The sequence below is a fragment of the Sciurus vulgaris genome, assembly GCF_902686455.1.
Source record: "Sciurus vulgaris genome assembly, chromosome: 5".
Lineage (NCBI taxonomy): Eukaryota > Metazoa > Chordata > Mammalia > Rodentia > Sciuridae > Sciurus > Sciurus vulgaris.
In genome coordinates this window covers 8,053,567-8,074,053 of record NC_136465.1, presented here as the reverse complement: position 1 = coordinate 8,074,053, position 20,487 = coordinate 8,053,567, and the positions used below count along the sequence as shown (strand labels likewise).

At 51.7% G+C, this 20,487-nt stretch overlaps 1 protein-coding gene across 1 annotated transcript; it reads left to right on the top strand.

Annotated features, from left to right (window-relative positions):
- Window positions 1-6,587: 6,587 nt before the first annotated feature.
- On the top strand, window positions 6,588-19,600 carry PRSS55 (serine protease 55; the record flags this gene model as incomplete). Its single annotated transcript, XM_079141828.1, has 5 exons — window positions 6,588-6,711; window positions 12,692-12,881; window positions 13,972-14,222; window positions 14,766-14,908; window positions 19,125-19,600. The coding sequence occupies 5 exons, from the start codon at window positions 6,588-6,590 to the stop codon at window positions 19,443-19,445; spliced, it is 1,029 nt and encodes a 342-aa protein (XP_078997954.1). The 3' UTR covers window positions 19,446-19,600.
- Window positions 19,601-20,487: the final 887 nt, after the last annotated feature.

The window sequence follows — 20,487 nt, the reverse complement described above, 5'->3', positions numbered from 1 at the left end:
TTGATTACACTCTCACCCTTTCTATTTTCTAGAACTTCTGAATATTCTTTTATTATCCCATTAACAGCCATATTCTTCATCCCTCTGCATCCTCTTTGTCCTCCATCAGAAACTGCAGACCTTATTGCAAACCTGTTTGTTTTACCGAAGATAACATTTGACCTCATTTTGTTTATTATGGCAATTTTGTTATTGTACCCATAGGGGCTATTTGGTCTAGGATTGCATAGTGTCTAGTTTGGGCACTGCTAATATTGATCTTCCCTTAAAGAAAGGGTTTTGGAAACCTATAGGGCCACTATAAGCCTATAGGGGGAAATCCACAATACCCCAGATCTGCACTGCTAGAGGGGAAGATACATGAACAACATGAAAAAACAAGGGAAGAAAATGATCTAAACAAATCTAGATCCTATAGTAATAGAATCCAATGACAGTATGTTAGAAGAAATGTCAGAAAAGGACTTCAGATTATACATGATTAAGATGATTCATGAAGCAAAGGATGAGATAAGAGAGCAAATGCAGGCAATGAATGATAATACCAATAAGCTGAAAGAGCACCTGCAGGAAGCAAAAGATCATTTCAACAAAGAGATAGAGTTTCTCAAAAAAAAACCAAACGAAAATCCTTGAAATGAAGGAGACAATAAACCAAATAAAAAACTCAATGAAATACATATCATAATTAGAAGCTACTTTGAAAATCTATACTCCAACAAAATAGAAAATATCAAAGACATTGACAAATTTTAAGAGACATATGATCCTCCCAAACTGAATCAGGAAGATGTACACAATTTAAACAGATCAATTTCAAGCACTGAAATAGAAGCTATCAAAAACCTACCAACCAATAAAAGCCCAGGTCCAGATGGATTCTCAGTCGAATTCTACGAGACCTTTAAAAAAGAACTAATACCAATACTCCTCAAAGTATTATAGGAAATAGAGGAGGGAACCCTTCCAAATTCATTCTATGAGGCTAGTATCACTCTGATACCAAAACCAGACAAAGACTCATCAAGGAAAGAAAACCTTAGACCAATATTCCTGATGAACATAGATGCAAAAAATCCTTAACAATATACTGGCAAATTGCATATAAAAATATATTAAAAAGATAGTGCACCATGATCAAGTGGGGTTTATCCAAGGGATGCAAGTTGGTTCAACATCCAGAAATCAATAAATGTAATTCATCATATCAATAGACTTAAAGTTAAGAATCATATGATTATTTCAATAGGTGCTGAGAAAGCATTTGATAAAATACAGCATCCTTCATGCTTAAAACACTAGAAAAAATAGGAATAGTAGGAACATACCTCAACATTGTAAAGGCTATCTATGCTAAGCCCATAGCCAACATCATTCTTAATGGAGAAAAACTGAAAGCATTCCCTCTAAAAACTGGAACAAGACAGGGATACCATCTTTCACCACTTCTATTCAACATTGTCCTTGAAACACTTGCCAGAGCAATTAGACAGACCAAAGAAATTAAAGGGATATGAATAGGAAAAGATATAACTGTCACTATTTGTTGATGACATGATCCTATATTTAGAAAATCCAAAAAACTCCACTAGAAAACTTCTAGAACTAATAAATGAATTCAGCAAAGTAGCAGGATATAAAATCAATACACGTAAATGTAATGCTTTTCTATTCATAAGTGATGAATCCTCTGAAAGAGAAGTTAGGAAAACCACTCCATTCACAATAGCCTCAAAAAAAAAAAAAAAAAAAAAAAAAAAAAACTTGGGAATTAATCTAACAAAAGAGGTGAAAGACCTCTACAGTGAAAACTACAGAACACTAAAGAAAGAAATTGAAGAAAACCTTCAAAGATGGAAAGATCTCCCATGTTCTTGGATAGGCAGAATTAACATTGTCAAAATGGCAGTTCTACCAAATGCGCTATGCAGATTCAATGCAATTCCAATTAAAATCACAATGACATTCCTCACAGAAATAGAGAAAACAATCAAGAACTTCATCTGGAAGAACAAGAGACCTTGAATAGTCAAAACAATCCTGAGTAGAAAAAGTGAAGCAGGAGGTATCACAATACCAGACCTTAAACTATACTACAGAACAATAGTAACAAAAACAGCATGGTATTGGCACCAATTCTGTACCATTGGCAGACCAATGGTACAGAATAGAAGACACAGAGACAAAACCACATAAATACAGTCACCTCCACTAGACAAAGGAGCTGAAAACATACAATGGAGAAAAGATAGCCTGTTCAACAAATGGTGCTGGCAAAACTGGAAATCCATATGCAGTAAAATGACATTAAACCTCTATCTCTTACCCTGCACAAAACTCAACTCAAAATGGATCAAGGACTTAGGAATTAGACCAGAGATCCTGCACCTAAGAGAAGACAAAGTAGGCCCGAATCTTCATCATGTTGACTTAGGTTCAGACTTCCTCAACAAGACTCCTAAAGCACAAGAAATCAAAGCAAGAATCAATAAATGGGATGAACTTAAACTAAAAAGCTTTTTCTCAGCAAAGGATACAATCAAGAACATGAAGAGAGAGCCTACAGAGTGGGAGAAAATCTTTTCCACTTCAGATATAGCACTTATCTCCAAAATTTATAAAGAACTTACAAAACTTTACACCAAAATTACAAAGAATCCAATCAATAAATGGGCCAAGGAACTGGACATACGAAGAAGTCATACAGGCAATTAATAAATATATGAAAAAGTGTTCAACATCTCTAGTAATTAGAGAGAGAAATGCAAATTAAAACAACTCTAAGATTTCATCTTACTCCAATTAGAATGGCAATTATCAAGAACACAAACAATAATAGATGTTGGTATGGATGTGGGGAAAAGGGTACATTTTTACATTGCTGGTGGAGTTGAAAATGGGTGTGGCCACGCTGGAAAGCAGTGTGGAGAATCCTCAGAAAACTTGGAATGGACCCACCTTTTGACCTGGTTATCCCACTCCTTGGTTTATACCCAAAGGACTTAAAATCAGCATACTACAGTGATGCAGCCACATCAATGTTTATAGCAGCTCAGTTCACAATAGCTAGATTGTGGAACCAACCTAGACGCCCTTCAACAGATGAATGGATAAAGAAATTGTGGTATATATACACAATGGAATATTATTCAGCCATAAAGAAGAATAATGTTATAGCATTTGCAGATAAATGGATGGAATTGGAGAATATCATGCTTAGTGAAATAAGCCAATCCCAAAAAACCAAAGGCCAAATGTTTTCCCTGATAAGTGGAGAAGGATATATAATGGGAGTAGGGGGGTCAGCTTTGGTCAGGCACTGAGTGGTCTGCATGCTGACCCTAAGGGTGCGTCAGAAAGTGCGCCAGAGGACTAACAAGCAGAATCTCACCCCCAGAAGGGGCTACGATGTTGCCGGTGATAGATAGCAACAAGGTGTAGCAGCCATACCACACTGAGCCCCATGCACCCAGCACTTACCACACAGGCCACACACACACACACACACACACACACACACCACAGCTCCAGCACCGGGGCATGATGGGTGGAGGTGGAGAAGCTGACAGTGTACGCTACATTGACACTATCTTGTGCGCACAGAGAATACAGGGGATCTTTTACCTACAGTGTAGCTTATATAATTGTTTTTGGTTAAAACAAAACAAAACAAAACAAACTGATCTGTCTAAAGAAAAAGTCAAAAAGGAAAAAAAGTTTTTAAGTTCTAAGAGATGGCACAAATGGAAAGTATAGCGTAAGATGCTAGATTCAAACCCAAGAACATCTACAACCAACTGAATTAAATGGATTTTGAAATAAAACTATAAGCTTGTTTTTTAATAAAACTGTAGAGAAATTAAAACATGTCAATGGATAGTGCATAGACCACACAGGCACGTTATGCCAGCCACCCTGACAGCGTAATAGGAAGAACAAAATACGGAAGGTTGAGAAAGACAGAACTGCTACTATTCAGACGACATGATCGTGGGTACAGAAAATGCAAAGGAATGTACATACAAACCACCAGAACTAATAGATGAATTTAGCAAAGCTTTTAGATAAAAGAGTAATTTAAAACTCTATATGCCAGCCGAGTGCAAGGTGCACGCCTGTAATCCCAGTGGCTCAGGAGGCGGAGGTAGGAGCATCCAGAGTTCAAAGCCAGCCTCAGCAACTTAGTGAGGCGCTAAGCAATGCAGCGAGACCCTGTCTCTAAATAAAATACAAAATAGAGCTGGGGTTGTGGCTCAATGTTCAAGTGCCGCTGAGTTCAATCCCCAGTACCAAAAACCAAAAAACTCTATAGACCAGCATTAAATGAAAAGAAAAATAAATACAAAAATAATATCATTTACATTAGCTTCAAAATCATACAATATTTGGAAGTAAAGGGAAGCAAATGCACGCAAACATTTGCTCAAGGAACTTTTAATGTCATACTGAGATAAATAAGGAAGGGGGTAGCATGTCACACCCTCAGAACTGCAAACACCAGATCCCCAGCTTGTCCTGCAGACTAAATACAGTCCCCACCAAAACCACAACTGCTTTGTGGAATCTGACAACCTTGTTCTGAAATTAGAAATGCAATTGGACGAGAACAGTCAACACAACTTTGAAGGATAGCACTGAAGGACTGGCCCTATCACATTTCACGACTTCTTATACAACTTTGCAAATCAAGACAGTGGGGTGAGGCACAAAGACCAAGAAATAAGCTGACGAGCCTGCAGGCACGTGGAAGGAGGCTGGATTTCTCACAAAGGAGGCAATGGGAATGAGGCTGGGCTAGTTGGATATCCATACAGAAAAAAATTTTTTTTTCATTCTATTTTTCGTTTTAAATAACAAGTGATAACTGTACATATTTAGGGGATACCGTGTGATCTTTCAACATATGTATGTAATGCGTGGTGACCAGATCAGGGTAATTGGCTTTTCATTCCCCTCTTTTTCTGTGTGTGGAACCTCTGAACTCTCTCCTAGTTCTTTGTGCAATAGGTAACGGGTCGCTCTCCTGTCCTGGAACCCTAGGCCTCACTCCTCCTGTGTGCTGTGCCTGGCGTCCCCACCCTCCCCGCCTCTCTGGCCCTTGCCAGGTAGTCACTCTTCTGCTGTCTCCTCTGAGACCCACTTCTTCAGCCTCGGCACATGGGTGCGATTGACATGGGGTGACTCTGTGCCTGGCGTGCTTCCCTTCATGGCCTCCAGTCCCCTCTATTTTGCCACGTGTGACTTGATCTGCAGCTTATGTTGCACACAAAAGAGATACTGAGTGGGTTGCAAACCTCACTGTAAAAGATGAAAGAATCAGATTTCTAGAAAATTCCATAGGAAAATATCTGGACCAACTCAGGCTGGGAAAAACGTGAACTTAAGTGAAGTCCTAAGGATTCTGGAATGACAGCTAACAGGCCTTGAGCACTGACAGAGCCAGGCCTGCTCTCAGAGCTTCTGCTTATTCCATCCTCACTGTGCCCATTTTACAGGTGGAGAAACAGAACCACAGAGTCAGTAGGCCAGTCATCCTAAGGCACACCGCCGTGTGGGCAGAGCACAGTCTGACCTCAGAGCCCAGAGTGCTGATTGTGTTCATGATCCTGGGACGAAAATCCCTTCTGATGCATTAAACAAAACCCAAGAACCGTAGTAAATAAACCTTCCTGAACTCACTGATTGCATTGACTTATGTTGGCCCCGTGACGCCCCCAGTCTAATTAAGAAATTAAGAAAGATTTTAACTTTCAATTTCTGTTTGGTCCAAAATAAGTTGGAAGAGTACTCAAAAGTTAGTAGGAAAGAGTTCATAGCACATGTAGGAGACAAAGTGTTTATGTCATTACTTCCCAGTATGGTCCTGCAAATGAACTTTAGAGACTCCCCCGAATAAGAGAGATGCAAAAAACTAAGGGACAGGGCACTCTCGAAAGAAGAAGTAGAAAATGTTACCAATAAGGCTGGAGGAGTGGTCTTCAGGCTGGGGTGGGCCTCAGGGTGAGGGGGGGCTATGGTCAGATACATCTCAGAAACACCAGATTCAATAAAATGAAACCAGCTTGTATACCCTAAGGCATGTCAGAACCCAGTCACTGGGCCCTACAGGAGGAGCCTGGGATGGAACAGTTCCAGATCTTGTCTCCTGCAGAGGTCGTCACAGGCCTGAGGGACTACAGAATGAACTTCCTGAACTCATTAACTGCGGTAACTTACGATGACCCTGTAATGCCCCCAGTCTACTAGAGGTGTTAAAAATTAAATGTGACCCTATTCCATGCCCCCCAACAAAGGTGCAGGCCCAGAGGATCCAGAAGCATCCTAATGTTTCACAAAGAAGGATCAGAGCTGGGAGACACCAGCCAGGTGCTGGATTCTTGCTCCCATTCCCAGGACTCTGGGCCCAGTGACTGGGAGTGATTTCGGGTGGCATCTTCATCCAGCTGACTACAGCGACGTGGATTGGCCAGTCCTTGTTTCCTGAACAGCTGGCTCTGGCTTGGTGCCCTCGGGCTCAGGCGGGAGGAGGAGCCTTTCCCCACCCTCTGCTCTGGGCAAGCCTGGCACCAACCTGACTTGTCCTGGGCATGTCCCTTGAGTGCCATGAGCAGTGCTGTCAGAAGCTGGAGCATCTTCTTGTCGTTCCTGTCCAGAGCTATCCAACTTCACCTCCAGGCCAGGCTGATTCCAAGCCAGCGGTGGCAGCTGCAGGTGGGCATCACAAATGCATGGCAGAGCTGGCCCCGGTGACATCACAGTAAGCACTGGGCTAGGGAGGAGACAGCAGGTGCAGGCGCAGGTCACCTGGGCTGAGCACAAGTGCTCCCTCCATAGCAGGGGCTGGAGGAGTGCCATGAAGGCCAAATTCATCTGCAGGCTCCTCTCTCCCACCCCCTGATTCTGAGCAACTTGAGGAGCAGCCGTTGACTGCTCTGTGCTGTGATATTAAAGAGCTCTGGGTCTTTGGACAAGTTTTTCTATTCCCTGAAACCAGGTATCAGACGTGTGCTACACCTTGGTAGGAGATCTCGACCTCACTGAGATTCACTGGAGGGGAAGGGATAGAATTTAAGGGCTCATGTGGAAGACTTGCATTAAAAGATTGGGTGTAACCTGGGGATTACATTGGGGAGGATAAAGTCAGAAAGGAGAATCTCATGCAGGAAGTGGCACTGCATTCAGGAAAGAAGAGATGCTGGTGGCCTGAGGTCGGAGACAGTGGGACGTAGAGAAAGGCCAGAGGTCCAGTTAGAGGGGCTGACGGCTCTGAGGAGAGTGAGCAGTCGCCGCTGCAGATCTGCTCGCCTGGGGGCAGAATAAACTGGACGTCATCTCTGAGGTCACGAGGGGGAGAAGAGCCCAGGGTGAGAGTGGGCAGAGGCAGAGTGGTCCCTGGAGCTGTCCTCATGGATGGCCACAGGGAGAGGGCAGAGCCCGAGCAGGAAGCCACCAGAGAGTGGGGGGAAGTCAGGAGAGGGCACTGGGTGGAAATGGGCAGAGGGGCGCCTGCTCCCTGGGCCTTCGGGAGGCGCTCTGGGCTGGTCCCTCCTCAGCCTCTCCCCTGTCCTCCTCCTCAGCATTCCGAGGTGTTTTAACCACCCCTACCTGTAACCTTGGAAAGGAACAGCCCCCATGCCTCCTGCTCCTCTGACCTGCTAAGACCACCACCCCTTTTCTGTCACTCACAGACAGTCCTTGTCATTCAGGGAATGAGGGATGCATGCTGTTGAGGAAGGCTCCCAACTGCCCACAGCCCTGCAGGCATGGGCCAGCTCCCTTCCTCTGGGCAGCCCACCCTGCTGTCCCTGAGGCCCCTGCTCCACAGCACCTGGACCGCCCAGCCCATCTGCGTCCTCCATATTCATTCGTTGTCTGTCTCTCCCACTAGACTCTATCTTTGACGAGGGCAAGGGCTTCTTCTCTTTTATTTACTGTGCCCAGCCTGCTCTGTTGGAGAAGATTCTGGGCCAGTCCTGGGATCAGCAAGAAGCTGTGATAACCAACTGGCTGTGACTGTCACAAGTGCTGTCTCTGGGGACAGGAGGAGCCAGCCCGGAGTGTAACCCCTGAGCCAGGCCACACTCAGCAGTGTCGGTGAGAGAGCTCAGCAGGTGCCCACGGTGCTATTCAGCAAACCACTGGAAGTCTTGAGGCCCGGTCAGGCCTTTCCAGGTGGTGACAGGGGCGGGAGCGGCAGGGGCGGGAATTGCTGGGACATCGCACCGTGACCAGATCCGGCTTCGTTGTCTCCAGCTGTCCTTCGCCATTCAGGGGGATGGTTGGTCCTCTCCAGGCTTGTGTTGTGGAAACTGCGCTCAGCAAGAGACCCAGCACCACGGGGAGGGTTGGAGAACTCAGGTTTAGCACCAGAGGACATGGTGCTCTGGTTCTAGGCCCTGAGCTGAGGTTACGTGGGGCTTTTATAGGACATTTGACCTCATTTCTTAATCATTAGGACATTGGTGGGTTTGAATTTTTGGCCCACATGACCAAGGACCATGAGTGGGGATTCTTATTTATCGAAGCAGAACAAAGGCAGAGGAGACTCTGCAAGTGATATGGGAAGTGGCAAGATAACTGCAAACTCACTCTCCCACGAGCTGTAATTCAAGGAGTGTATGAACAACACGCTTAGAGACCAGTCAGTAAGTAGCTCTTACCAAGACCAAAGCGATAAAGTAATGTTCCCCTCTTGGACTCCTGGCTGCTCTGAGGTCAGCTTGGACATGAGGCTTTCTGATCACTCCTGGGTAAAATCCTGCTGTCACTGAGTGCAAACCCAGCTGTGCTTCACCCTGGGCACACTGTGTCAGCTCCTTCCGGGGAGCTGGGGAATAAATACAGAAAGTGTTGGAAACAGGGATTATTGCCCTCTGGCAGGTCTGGAGGAGACACCAGTCACCTGCACCAGCCTACGAGAGTCTAGCCTGCGCTGCTGACCAGTCCTGAGCAGAGGAGGAAGAAGGTCACTGGATCCTGGGGCCTCAGTGCTAGAGAGGCCAGCTGGCAGCCTACCTCAGGCTTACCTGGCCTCCACAGAGGAGCCCCAACGTGACAGGCTCGTGGAGGGGAGGCACGTGAGCCTAAGGATTGGGTGACGGCCTGTAGGTGCCCCCGGGGGGCTGGGCGAAGGCTACAGCGCCAGGTCAGCAGGGAGCCCAGCTCACTGGGAAGGGAGGCTCAGATCAGAGAGCCTTTTGTGGACCATTTTAGAACCATGCCTGAGTTCTCCACCCACAGCCATTGTGACATCGCGGGGGGGCGGGGCGGGGGCTGGCTCCTCCATGGCCAGCATCACAGCCCTCCGCCCCGGCCACCTCCACCGCCCAGCCCACAGCACAGCCCGGGCCCATGCTCCTCTTCCCAGTTTTGCTGCTCATCACCCACGCCACGGGGGAAGACCTAGGTATGTGGACTCCTCTCCCAGGGCCAGAGCTGCCCACCCTGGGGGACTGGGTGGGAACGAGGGCTCCCCTCACCTCCCCTCATCCAGTTGGAGTGAGCATCAGGGACGGGAAAGGGCCGGACTTGGGACCTTCCAGGAGAACACAGCAACGCGACCCCCTATTCTTCCAGCACCCCTCCTTGGAGCCGCTTCTTTCTGCTGTTTCCCAGCCCAGAGTTTCACTGTCTGACCTTTAGCTTTGGTTTTGAAGTCCAAGACTTTACCCCAGAAAGCATAAGGGAGAGCCCAGAAGCACGTGCCCAGGATTAGCTGAGCGTCAGTTCTCAGTCTCAGGGTGAGGAGCCTCCAGGGACCTGCAGACAGAATGGAAGTGCGTTTCAGCTCGGTCAAGTTCAAGGCCGCTTCTGTTCTCACAGTCTGCTCCTCACAGCTCCAGGGGGTTGCTCCGCTCTCCGAGGGGTGGCCACGGATGGAAGGGAACTGGGTTACTCAGCAGCAGCAGCTCTAGGCCAAGTACTCTGCCAGGTTGATGCCAGCCACCATGGGGAAATGTCTGCTCTCAGCTGACACGGTGGGGGCTGGAGCTCTGCAGGTGGAGGGGCCGCCCAAGGTCACTCCAGGAGAATGGTGGGCTGCTTGCCTGACTGGCAGCAGGCTGCCTGCAGCGCCAGCCTCCCTCTCACTCCGTGCACTGCCTCTGGCACACCTGCCCCTGGGCAGCCCAAGGTGAGCAGTGGGGGGCCGGGGGTGTGTGCAGAGCCTCTGCAGAGAGGTCTCCAGAGCGCATGCTCCCTCAAGCCACTACTCACATCTCTGCCGCCTGGCTTAGTGCTTGGCTTTAATCCAAAGACCTGCCATTCAACGCTGGCACTGCTGTTCTCAGGACCAAGGACCTGGAGAATGGGCCCAGCTGCAGTTCCTGGGGAGTTGGTGCAAAAGGAGAGGAGACATTTTGACAGTTAGGGTGGCTCGAGGACTTCTGGCCCCAGCCCCGTGGCACTCCGTCAGCTGCATCCATGTGTCCCCTCACGGGTGGAAACGTTCTCGCGCCCATTCCCGGAGTGCAGAGGGGACGAGACAGGATAAGCGGCTTCCTGCAAATCGTGTGAGTGGCAAGGCCAGGGTCCGGTTCAGGGTCTGCCCCAGAGCCTGTGCTCTCAGCGGCGAGTGTCTGAGAGAGGAGCCCCTGCAGTCCCCCCGCTGACCAAGCTCCTCTTACTCGGGGCATCCTGATGTATGGCTCCTCCCACGTGTGTATGTCCAGGTTTTAACACACTAGAATCACAAGTTTTAGATGATTTTGACCCTGACTTTTCTATTCAACTGCTTATCACAAACCTTTCCCCATATCATTAAAAAGAGCCCATGAGCATGATTTCTGTGGCTGAGAAGTAGTCGCCCACAGAGCCGTGGGGTTCAGCCCAACACGGCTGCTTTCAGGGTGCTGCTGGCCCTTCCCTACAGTGACAACTTCCAGCCCAGGTCCGCCCTGTGGGGGTGCGTCCACCTGGGGCATCCTGGAGTCAGAGGCCCCCTCAGCCTTGGGGCATGCCTCTTCCAGCCCTGGGGCCAGCGTCCCCGAGACAGGGAGGCTGCTTTCTCCTTGCAGAACTTGAGCTCAGTGTCAGTTGGGCCAAGGGACTCCAGGGACTCGACGCCATGAGGTTAGAGTGAAGAACTGGCGTGCAGTCTGGGCGACAGAGCAGCCAGGGCAGGAGGGGTGCATGGGCCGCTCTGAAGAAGCAACTCTTAGGCAGCGGCCTGAGTATAGCGAGGGCGTGAGGAGGCGCATGTGAGGAGGCGCACGTGAGGAGGCGCACGTGAGGAGGCGCACGTGAGGAGAACGTGACCGGCAGAGGGCAGCACCGGTTGGGGGGGGGTGGTAGAATCAACTCCAACGCCAGATCGCCTGGCTTCAAGTCCCGGCTGGGCCTTGGGCAGATACTTAACCTCTCTGTGCCTCAGTTGTCCTAACTATAAAACGGGGGTGGAAATAAAAGTTCCTGCCTCGTAGGGGTTTGTAAAAGTGAGGCAAATGGGTCTTTGTAAGGTGTTTGAAACGGCATCTGGCACACATCCAAGCACTCTAGTGTGCCCGATAAGTCAGATACAGGAAGTGCAGTCCAAAAGTCCTGAAGAGAGTTTCACGGATGATTGACAGCTGGAGCCTTTTGGCAGTAACGTTGCTAAATTCTCCATTTGTTTTAAACCAAAAATGACCAGGACTTCATCACTCTAACCCAGACTATGACATCCTCAAAGCCACCGTTGAGCCAATGACTGGAAAATAGAATCAAGACAGGGACAAGGGGGTCTTGGGCTCTCTAAAGCCAGCCCCACTCCTTGTTCTGGAAACATCTTTTCTTTTCCCAGCGCTGCTATAATAAATCACCGCAAACTCAGTGGCTTAAATAGCAACTCTCATCTGCTGTCCTGTAGGGCAGAAGTTGAGCTCGGGTCTCCCGGGGCTGTTTCCAAGGTGTTGGCAGGACAGCGTTCCTGCAGACACGCCGGGCCCAGATCCTCAGCCTTCCCTTCTGGCCTCTGGAGCAGGTCTGGGGCCTCTGCGTCCACCCTCGGAGCCACAGGCTTCATCTCCAGAGTCTTTCTGTACTGGCCTCCACCCAGCACCGACCTCCCTGTCTTCCTCCAGGGCTGTCCATTGTTTTTCCTCTTTGAGATGCTGGGGGTAAAACCCAGGGCCTCCTGCATGCCAGGCAAGCACTTCGTCACAGAGCTGCACCCAGCCTATTTTCTTTTGAGACAAGTTCTTGCTAAGTTGCCCAGGCTGATCTGGATCTTGTGATCCTCCCGCCTCAGCCTCCCGAGTGTCTGGGATTACAGGCCTGCACCACTGCCCCAGCCCCCACCACTCTTAAGGGTCCTGTGATTACACTGGGCCCACTTGGTGGCCATTTTGAGGTCCCTTGTAAGGGACAATATTTGCAGGTCCGAGATTATGGCCCAGGATGTCTTTGAGGGGTCATTTTTCTGCCTACCTGCTGGGGTAGGGACATTATTTCCTCCAATTTCTCTGGCAGAAGTGGCTGCCTAAGACCCCAGAGCTGAGGGAGTCAGAGCCAAACCTGAGCTCTGCGCAACAAAGATAAAGAACCTGTCGACTTCTTCCCATCTCCCCGGGAGCCTCCTGGGCCAGCCTTGTGTCCTCCTCTCCAGAATGGGGCCAGGGATGCCTACTTGCGAGCACATCCCCGCACACCTGGCCCACGCCGAGGGCGACCGGGTGGTTCACATCTTCCCTCCCGCTCTCTTCCGTTCCTGCAGGATGTGGCGAGAGACCCATTTTCGAGGACAGGACGCAATATTCCCGAATCGTAGGGGGGCTGGAGGCTGAGGTGGGTGAGTTTCCGTGGCAGGTGAGCATCCAGGTAACAAATCAACACATCTGTGGTGGCACGATCCTCAGCTCCTGGTGGGTCCTCACTGCCGCTCACTGCGTAATTGGCGAGATACCGTAAGTACTGGGGCCACACGCATGGCCAGACCCGGTGGCGGAGGGGTCCTGAGGCAGACACGAATGACTGCCCGCCAGCCTGGAGGTGCTGCAGCAGCGGACCCGGAGCTGTGCCCGTCCAGGGGCTCTGTGCTGCAAGGTCACACCTGTGGCTGAGGGGACCGGAGAGCTCGCTCCATCCGCCTGTCCTAGAACGTTCATGTTTCTGGGAGGCAGCCCTTCTAATAGAAGTCCAGTTTCCTGGGCCACCTGATTCCCTCCTTCCTGCTCCTTGTAGAGTGTCCTCTGTGCTCAGCTAATGGGTTGACACCCGGCGTTTACCGATCATGAACCACGCGCCAGGGACCCCACCAGGACTTTCCCTGTATCAACTCACCTGTACAACGACCCTCTGAGGCAGGCGGAATAAAGAGCTCTATTTTACAGATAATGAAACTGAGGTCCACTAAAGCTGTGTGACCCAGTTAAGGGGTATACCTCGTAGTCATCCTGCCTCACCACCTTGAGAAAGTTGGGAGGCACCCAGAAAGGCCGACGGATCCAAAGCCTGTATGACATTTTCTCCTGCAAAGCTGAGAACACGCGGCACCTGCTCCTGTGGGCCCTTCAGAGTTGGCTACCAGAAATTTCTTGCCATCCTACCTGGGGGGCCCCACTGGCAGTCTTACTACTTGAGGTCTTTTCTGCTTAGCCAGCAGGGGGTCCAAATTACACTCAGCGCCTGCGTCTCTAAATCCCTGGTGGACCCACCGATGTTAACAGCATGCATAGTGATTGACATATGTCACCGTGCCTTCCTGTCTGAGGGCTGGTTTGGTCCTTTGTGGGCTCTTTAGAGTGCCCCAAAATAAGCCCTGCCTCTGCTGTTTCATGAAAGGGTTACATTCAACCTCAAGACCCCTGAAGACCGGGGTCTGTTCTCTGATGGTTCTGTCCTTTCTTTAGTTTTTAAATCCTCAAACCTTCTGAGCAACAAAAGGACCCTCTTAAAGGCCCCAGGAACTCTGTGGGATTGGTATTTTGGGCACAGTGAGTTCTGCGTGCTTCTGTGACTTCCCTCCCCCTCCCCTCTCTGGTTCTGTGCCACCAGCACCGAGGAACTGAGTGTCGTGCTGGGGAGCAACGACTTGACCAGTCCCCGCCTGGAAGTAAAGGGGGTCAGCAGCATCATCTATCACAAGGCCTTTAAAAGGGAGAGCATGGACAATGACATAGCCCTGCTGATGATGACCTCGCCCATCAAGTTCAGTCCCCTGAAAGTGCCCATCTGCATGCCCACAGAGCCCATGCCTTCCAAATGGCACAAGTGCTGGGTGGCAGGATGGGGACAGACCACTTCAGGTATGCGACTGCCTGGTGTCTCCCGAGAGCTGCTCAGGCAGAGGCCACGTGGGGAGGGGGCGGAGGCGGGGCTGAGGAGGGAGAGCAGAGCGAAGGGAAGGACCCGGGCCAGGTGGCCCCAGGGCGGGGCCTCAAGTCCTCCAGACCCTCTGGACACCCACAGCACCCTGCTTGCTGGGGCCTAATGTTTCCTTATGGGTGCAAGTCACTGTCCATGGCCCCCTGGGAGGGAAGCACCGTGCCCATGTGACACACTGTGGAAGCAGGGAAGCAAGCGGAGGAAGTGGACCATGCTGGGCTGTCCACTGGGATGGGAGCTCAGGGGCTGGGCCGAGCAGGGCTGGAAGGTTCCACACTGAATGAACGATTCCAGTGGGTGGTGGTCTTTGGGGAGCGCTTGGGCCGGATGACCTGTGGGCACAGATGACCCGAAGTGGGGACAGCATGCGGTGGAGCTGGCCCCGGCAGGGCTATCTCTGGGGCACCGCCATCTCACAGTCTGTCGCCCAGTCACCTTTTTAACATGCTCTCTCCCTGGGGCAGCTGACAAAGAGTCTATGAAAACCGATCTGCTGAAAGTGCCAATGGTCATCATAGACTGGAAAGAATGTTCAAGAACGTTTACAAAGCTCACCCAAAATATGCTGTGCGCAGGATTCATGAATGAGAGCTACGACGCCTGCCAGGTAACCAGGGACCCCTTCACCCTCCACTTCAGGCACCCACCCCGGCTGCAAGCAAGGGCACTGTCTGGTCTGGGAAAGGCGTGGGGTCAGGGCTTTTGACTGTGGGAGTGCAGACATGGAGTGCAGGGCTCCTGGGTGGCCCTGTGCACACCCCCCTGGGGCCACGTGCGCAGCTGGGGGTCTGTGACCAGCAGCCTCACGTGCAGAGTTCAGGTCTTAGGCAGGGACACTGGTGCGTGGGACCTCTACTTCTAGGAACTCTTAAGGAGACAGAGCCAAGGAGAAGTTGGGACACGTACCAGGAATCACTGTCACTCACTCACTTAGCAACCCCGGTCGAGCATGCCAGGCCCCAACGAGATGTGGTCCCACCCCTCGTTCAGTCGCCAGTCTCTTGGGCAGAGAGTTGGGTCAACATGCAATAAATAATAGAGTGGCGACGCGGGCTGTTTACAGTGAGCCAAAGTCTGGTCTCTTAGGTTCTCTTTAATAAAACAGACATGAAACTTTCAAAAGAAAAACACATTTGATTGATGTTGATGTTGAAGATAATGAAAAATAGAAAAAAAAATTCAGAGCATAGCTGCCTCTGGCTCCAAGAAGGAACGATGGGATTTGTGTGTAAAGCTCAAAGACCCTCTCTTTGTCCTGGGAGGGGCGCTCTGACGAGCCCACTTAGGCCCAGCTGCAAGCCCAGGGCTGGCTCTGGTCTGGGTGAAAATCCTCCAGGGGCAGATGTAACCTCTCCAAGCAGCGAAGCTCGGACTGCCCCGTGGAAGGGGCGTGTGTTAATCCACAGCCTCCTCTGGTGTTGCTTGGTAACAGAGGGGACGGGTAGTTTCCCCAGGTAGACCACGAGGTGGGGCCTTGGGAAGGGCCTGCTGGGTCAGGGTTTGGGTAGTCAGGCAGAAGAAGAGGCACGAGAGCTCTGAGCTCAGCAGAAGTGAAGGCCAGCCGTAGGCGCCAGGCCGAGGAGACACCAGCTGAGGACCTAAGGGAGAGCCAGAAAAAATGCCACCGTTCCCTTCCCATCCCGGAAGATGTTCAAGATCACCAAACATAACAAGACAGAGAACTGGGACTTCCACTCTAGATAAGATGCAGCAGGTACGCTTCTTTGGATCCTGTCCACTAAGCCCAGTGGAAAGCCAGGTGGTGGCTGCCAGGGGGAAGGTGGGGCTGGCAGTGGAGGGAAGTGGGTGTGGCTGTTGAGGGCAGCAGGAGCATCCTCCCGTGAGGGAGATGTCCTGTCTCTTGACAGTACCAACGTCAATCCTCCTGATTGTGATATTGTACCACCATTTTGCAAGATCGTACTGGGGAACCTGAGGGGATGTGGAATCTGCCTTATTTCTGCAGCTGCATAAAGTCTTCGATTATCTCAAAACAGTCAACTTCAAAAATAATTTTAAAGTGGCACCATTAAGCAAAATACAAACTCAAACCTATCCTCAGTCAAGGAGACGAGGCCTGGGGGAAGGTCTCCTGGGGCAACGGCCATCGCGGTGAGCTGGACTCTGAGCTCTTCCTGGCTCCCCACCACCGCGCACACCTGACTAGTCACAGTGAAGTTCCAGTGCCTCGCCCAGTGCCGTGTCCGTGGAAACGCCCTTGAAATGTTTGACAAATGAGTGGGCCAGGGCAGTCAGCCGTTGGCCCCTGTCAGCCAGGTAGCCACTGAGGACAGCTCACTGGGCGGAACCCAAGGGCCCGAAGCTGCCTGTGAAGGAGGGGTGGGAGTGGGCAGCGCCAGGCGTGAGCAGTTTGGTCATGGGGCTGCCTCACTGACCTGGGCTTGGAGTTGGGCTGCTTTCCAGGGTGCTGTTCCAAACACATCCCTCACTCTGCCGACTCTCAGACCTTTGGAGTCACATTTAGAGCCAAGGAGTGCGAGAGCATTCCATCAACACACGGTGTCGCCGCTGAGAAGATGGTTATCTAGTCCTTCACTGCTTCCTTGGCTCTCTGGACAGATCTGAGGCCGCGATCACGTTAGCTCCTCAGCACCTCGTCAGCAATGTTGTCCTCTCGGCCAGCCCGTGAGGTGGGCCGGCAGGGGCTATCCTCCTGGTTGACCAGATGAGAAAACAGGGATTCAGAATTTAAGTGATTTTCCCAAAGTTCGACATCAGTGATGAGCCCAGGCCTGCAAGCAGGTCACCAGCTCCTACCCCAGATAGGACAGCGGTGGCAGTGTGGTGTACTTCATCTCATGGTGGCAAACTTGGAAGCTCTTGTGGCCAGTGTTTCTCCCCAGAGGTCCCGGCTGCGAGGCTGAGTCCCTGCAGGAAGGCCCTCCTCAGGGGCTCTGGTGCTGCTGCTTGCTTTCCAAGAGGAAGAGAAAAAATGTGAACGCTTGAAAACATAGAAGGACATCGCTTAGGTGGTCCGGGGACCCAGCAGCCAGGACATGGCCTCTGTCTCCTGAAGGCACGCCTGTGGGAAGCGCACCCGGTAACAGCACCAACACTTCTGGAACGTCCGCTCCAGAGGCTCGTCCCAACCACCACAGATTGTCACGGTTCATCAGCTGGCTGTCCCTCCCTTTTAACAAAATGATGCAAACGGAGGCTGAGAAGAGTGACTGCCCAAGGACAGTCCTCACCCTGTAGTGTAAGGAAATAAATAATCCCAGCGACCTCCTTAAGAGATCGTGGTAACCTCTGTGCCTTCACAGTGAAAACCAGGACTGAAACCGACCTCCGCAGAAGGAGCAGTTGGAATGGGAGCTGTCGAGCAGGTTCTGCCCTTGACTCCAGCAGCCAGCAAGAGGCAGGTGCCAGAGCAGATATTCTGTCCTGGCAAAGGCCACTTGGTGTGGGCCCGACTTGTCCTCAGACAGTCATGACCCCAGACTCTGTGGAGTCACAGTGAGGGGCTGCACGTCCCCCTGCCCCGGTGATGCTTCTGCAGGGAGACCCAGCTCCCCAGGGACACGTTTACTCCTTCCTCTCCCCTGCACTTTGTCTCTGTCACCTGCAGCCCCTGACCCTGAATCAGTTCTCACAGCCCATGTCCAGTGTCCATCAGGGCCAGGAACCTGGTTGTGTGTCCTGTCCATCCCCAGCTCCCCCTGCCCTGGTCCAGACTCTCATTTATCACCTCTTCTCCTCCCCCTCTGCCTGACCCCGCTCCTGCCAGGCTGCTGGGCACCTGCAAGTCACCTGCTCCCACGTCTGTCCAGCCCAGGCCCTCAGGGCTGCATGCACCGCCTCTGTGCCCGCTCCCTCTTTTGTCTCCTGTGACACAGGCCTCCTGCTGGCCCACGTGTGTCTCCTCTGCCCGACCAGGAGGTCTCAGATCCCCAAACCCTGGCACGTGGTGTTTCCACAAGGAAGATTTGTTTGGCAGTGGCCAGACCTCTTGTGGTCCTCGAACTTCCTACCTACAAAATGGGAATCACAATCCCTGCTCAGCAAGAGGAGCCCTGGAGCTTACCAGAAGCAGCCAAGGAGTCAGGTGCCTGTACTGCACAGCAGGAGGCCCTTCTGCCCCCAGGGAGTCCACTCCCATGCTCCACTGTCCAGCCAGCCTATGGGACCCAGGAGAGACTGCGGAGCGGGGGGCTTTGGCATCAGGAGACCCTGGCTTCCGGCTCTGGCCAGGTGACCCTCAGCAAGCACTTTCTCCCTCTCAAGGCTGGTTGTCCTCCAGGAGAAGGGGTGAGAGGAAGCCCTGTGTACTTGAGTCCTTAGTGGGGACTTGACACACTCGCGGCTGTGCATGCACAACCATGCATAAACCCTCGGAGGGGGCAACGCGTCCAGGAGGCTTAGCTCCTGTGCCCCTCACAGAGGGTTAGAAAGGAACGCTGTTCTCCCCCACAGCTCTGGAGGAACACCAGAGGAGACCAACTCCCAGGGAGGGGCTAGGACGCTTCTCATGCCCCACCTTCTTTCCAGAGCCTTGGATTCGACTTTCCACACCTCGCTCCGCCCTCTGCCTTCTCCCCACCCCCCTTTGGGCTGCAGAGGTGCTTTCTTCTCAGGAGCACACCCTCTTCCTCCCCAGCTCTGTCCCCCTGGCCCTGTGTGCCACTCCCCACAGATCCTGGCCTGACAGCAGGGCACTCCCGGCTGGGGTCAGGACGGGTTGGCATGGATGGGACTTCCTCTGGCAGCCTGCAGTGGGGGACAGGGAACCTGCCCCTTGAACAAGCTGAGCCCGGTCTCAGAGGGCAGTTTAGAACAGGACCTGCCATGAACTGTTTCTGCAGGGCGACAGTGGGGGGCCCCTCGTCTGCACCACAGAGGTTAGCAAGAAGTGGTACCAGGTGGGCATCATCAGCTGGGGCAGGAGCTGTGGGCAGAAGAACACCCCAGGAATATACACCTCGCTGGTCAACTACCAACGCTGGATCGAGAACGTGACCCAGCTGGAGGGCAGGCCCTACGATGCAGAGCAAATGAGGTCATATTCCAAACACAAATCCAAGGACTCCAGCTCCTCGGGCTGCCCCGCACTAGGCAGCCCCCGGGGCCGCCTCCTGTGCAGGCTTCTGTCCTGCCTGCTGCTCAGGGCCATTTTCCACTGGTAATAAAGTCCTTAACCAAAGGTGGGTGTGTGTGAACGTGAGGGACCACGGTCGAAGAGAAGGCGAGGAACCCAGCCGAGAACAGTCGGGCCCAAACCAGGCAGGGGCTGGGCTCCAGGGTGGGATTTGGGTCTTCATTACCAGAACCCCTTCCATTCCAGGTGACCATTACCCAATTCAGACTGACTGAACCCAAGAAAAGAGAGAGAGAGAGAGAGAGGATAACAACACAAAAATTGGTTGGTATGAAGATCAGGCTTGCCCAAATCTACTGGCTGAAATGAGGTTCCCAGGGACAGTGGTTCATGGCTGTTGCACACAGGCAGGGCTTCTGTGTGGCCATGATGACCACCAGCACCTGCAGCTGACACCCTCCAGCTTAGCCGACTCCACAGACTCCAGCATCTTGTGACGCTCCAGTCACTAAGGCCAGAGGTGGCCCTCTCCTAGGCTAGACCAAGTTCCATGCCCACCCTGGGCACAACAGGGGACCAGCCTCCAGAACTACGTGAGCAGGCAAAGAGTGACAAGAGGTCCTTCAACAGAAACCAGAGTACTGTGAACAATCAGGGAGTGGACACTGGAGCTGTCTTTGGTAGATGCACTGGCCACTGGCCTACTCTGGATCTGCCAGCGGGTAGGTGTGAACCCCTCATACCAAGTCCTCAGGAGCTGCTGTAACAATGACATCTAGGGCTTGCTGCTCCAGGGCCCCTGCAGGAACAGGGTTGGAGCAGGGGAGGGAGAACTAGAAGCTTATTTAATCATCTTCCTCACAATCTATTACTGAAAATGAGTCGGCCATGCTGTGGGGCATGGAGAAAAGCCCAAACTTCATTTAAAGCTTTGCATCCCCTGATCTCTCACTGATGTGTGGTGGGGACCCAGTAAGTCCAGGCCCGAAGAAAGAGGCCCATGGCCAGTCCAGTCCCAATCTCAGTGAGCAGAACTTGAGGGCATACAATACCATGTGAAGTACGGTAGGGAGTGCAGGATTAATTTTGTGTCAGCTTATTGGGTCTTTAGATGAGATTAATGTTTCAGT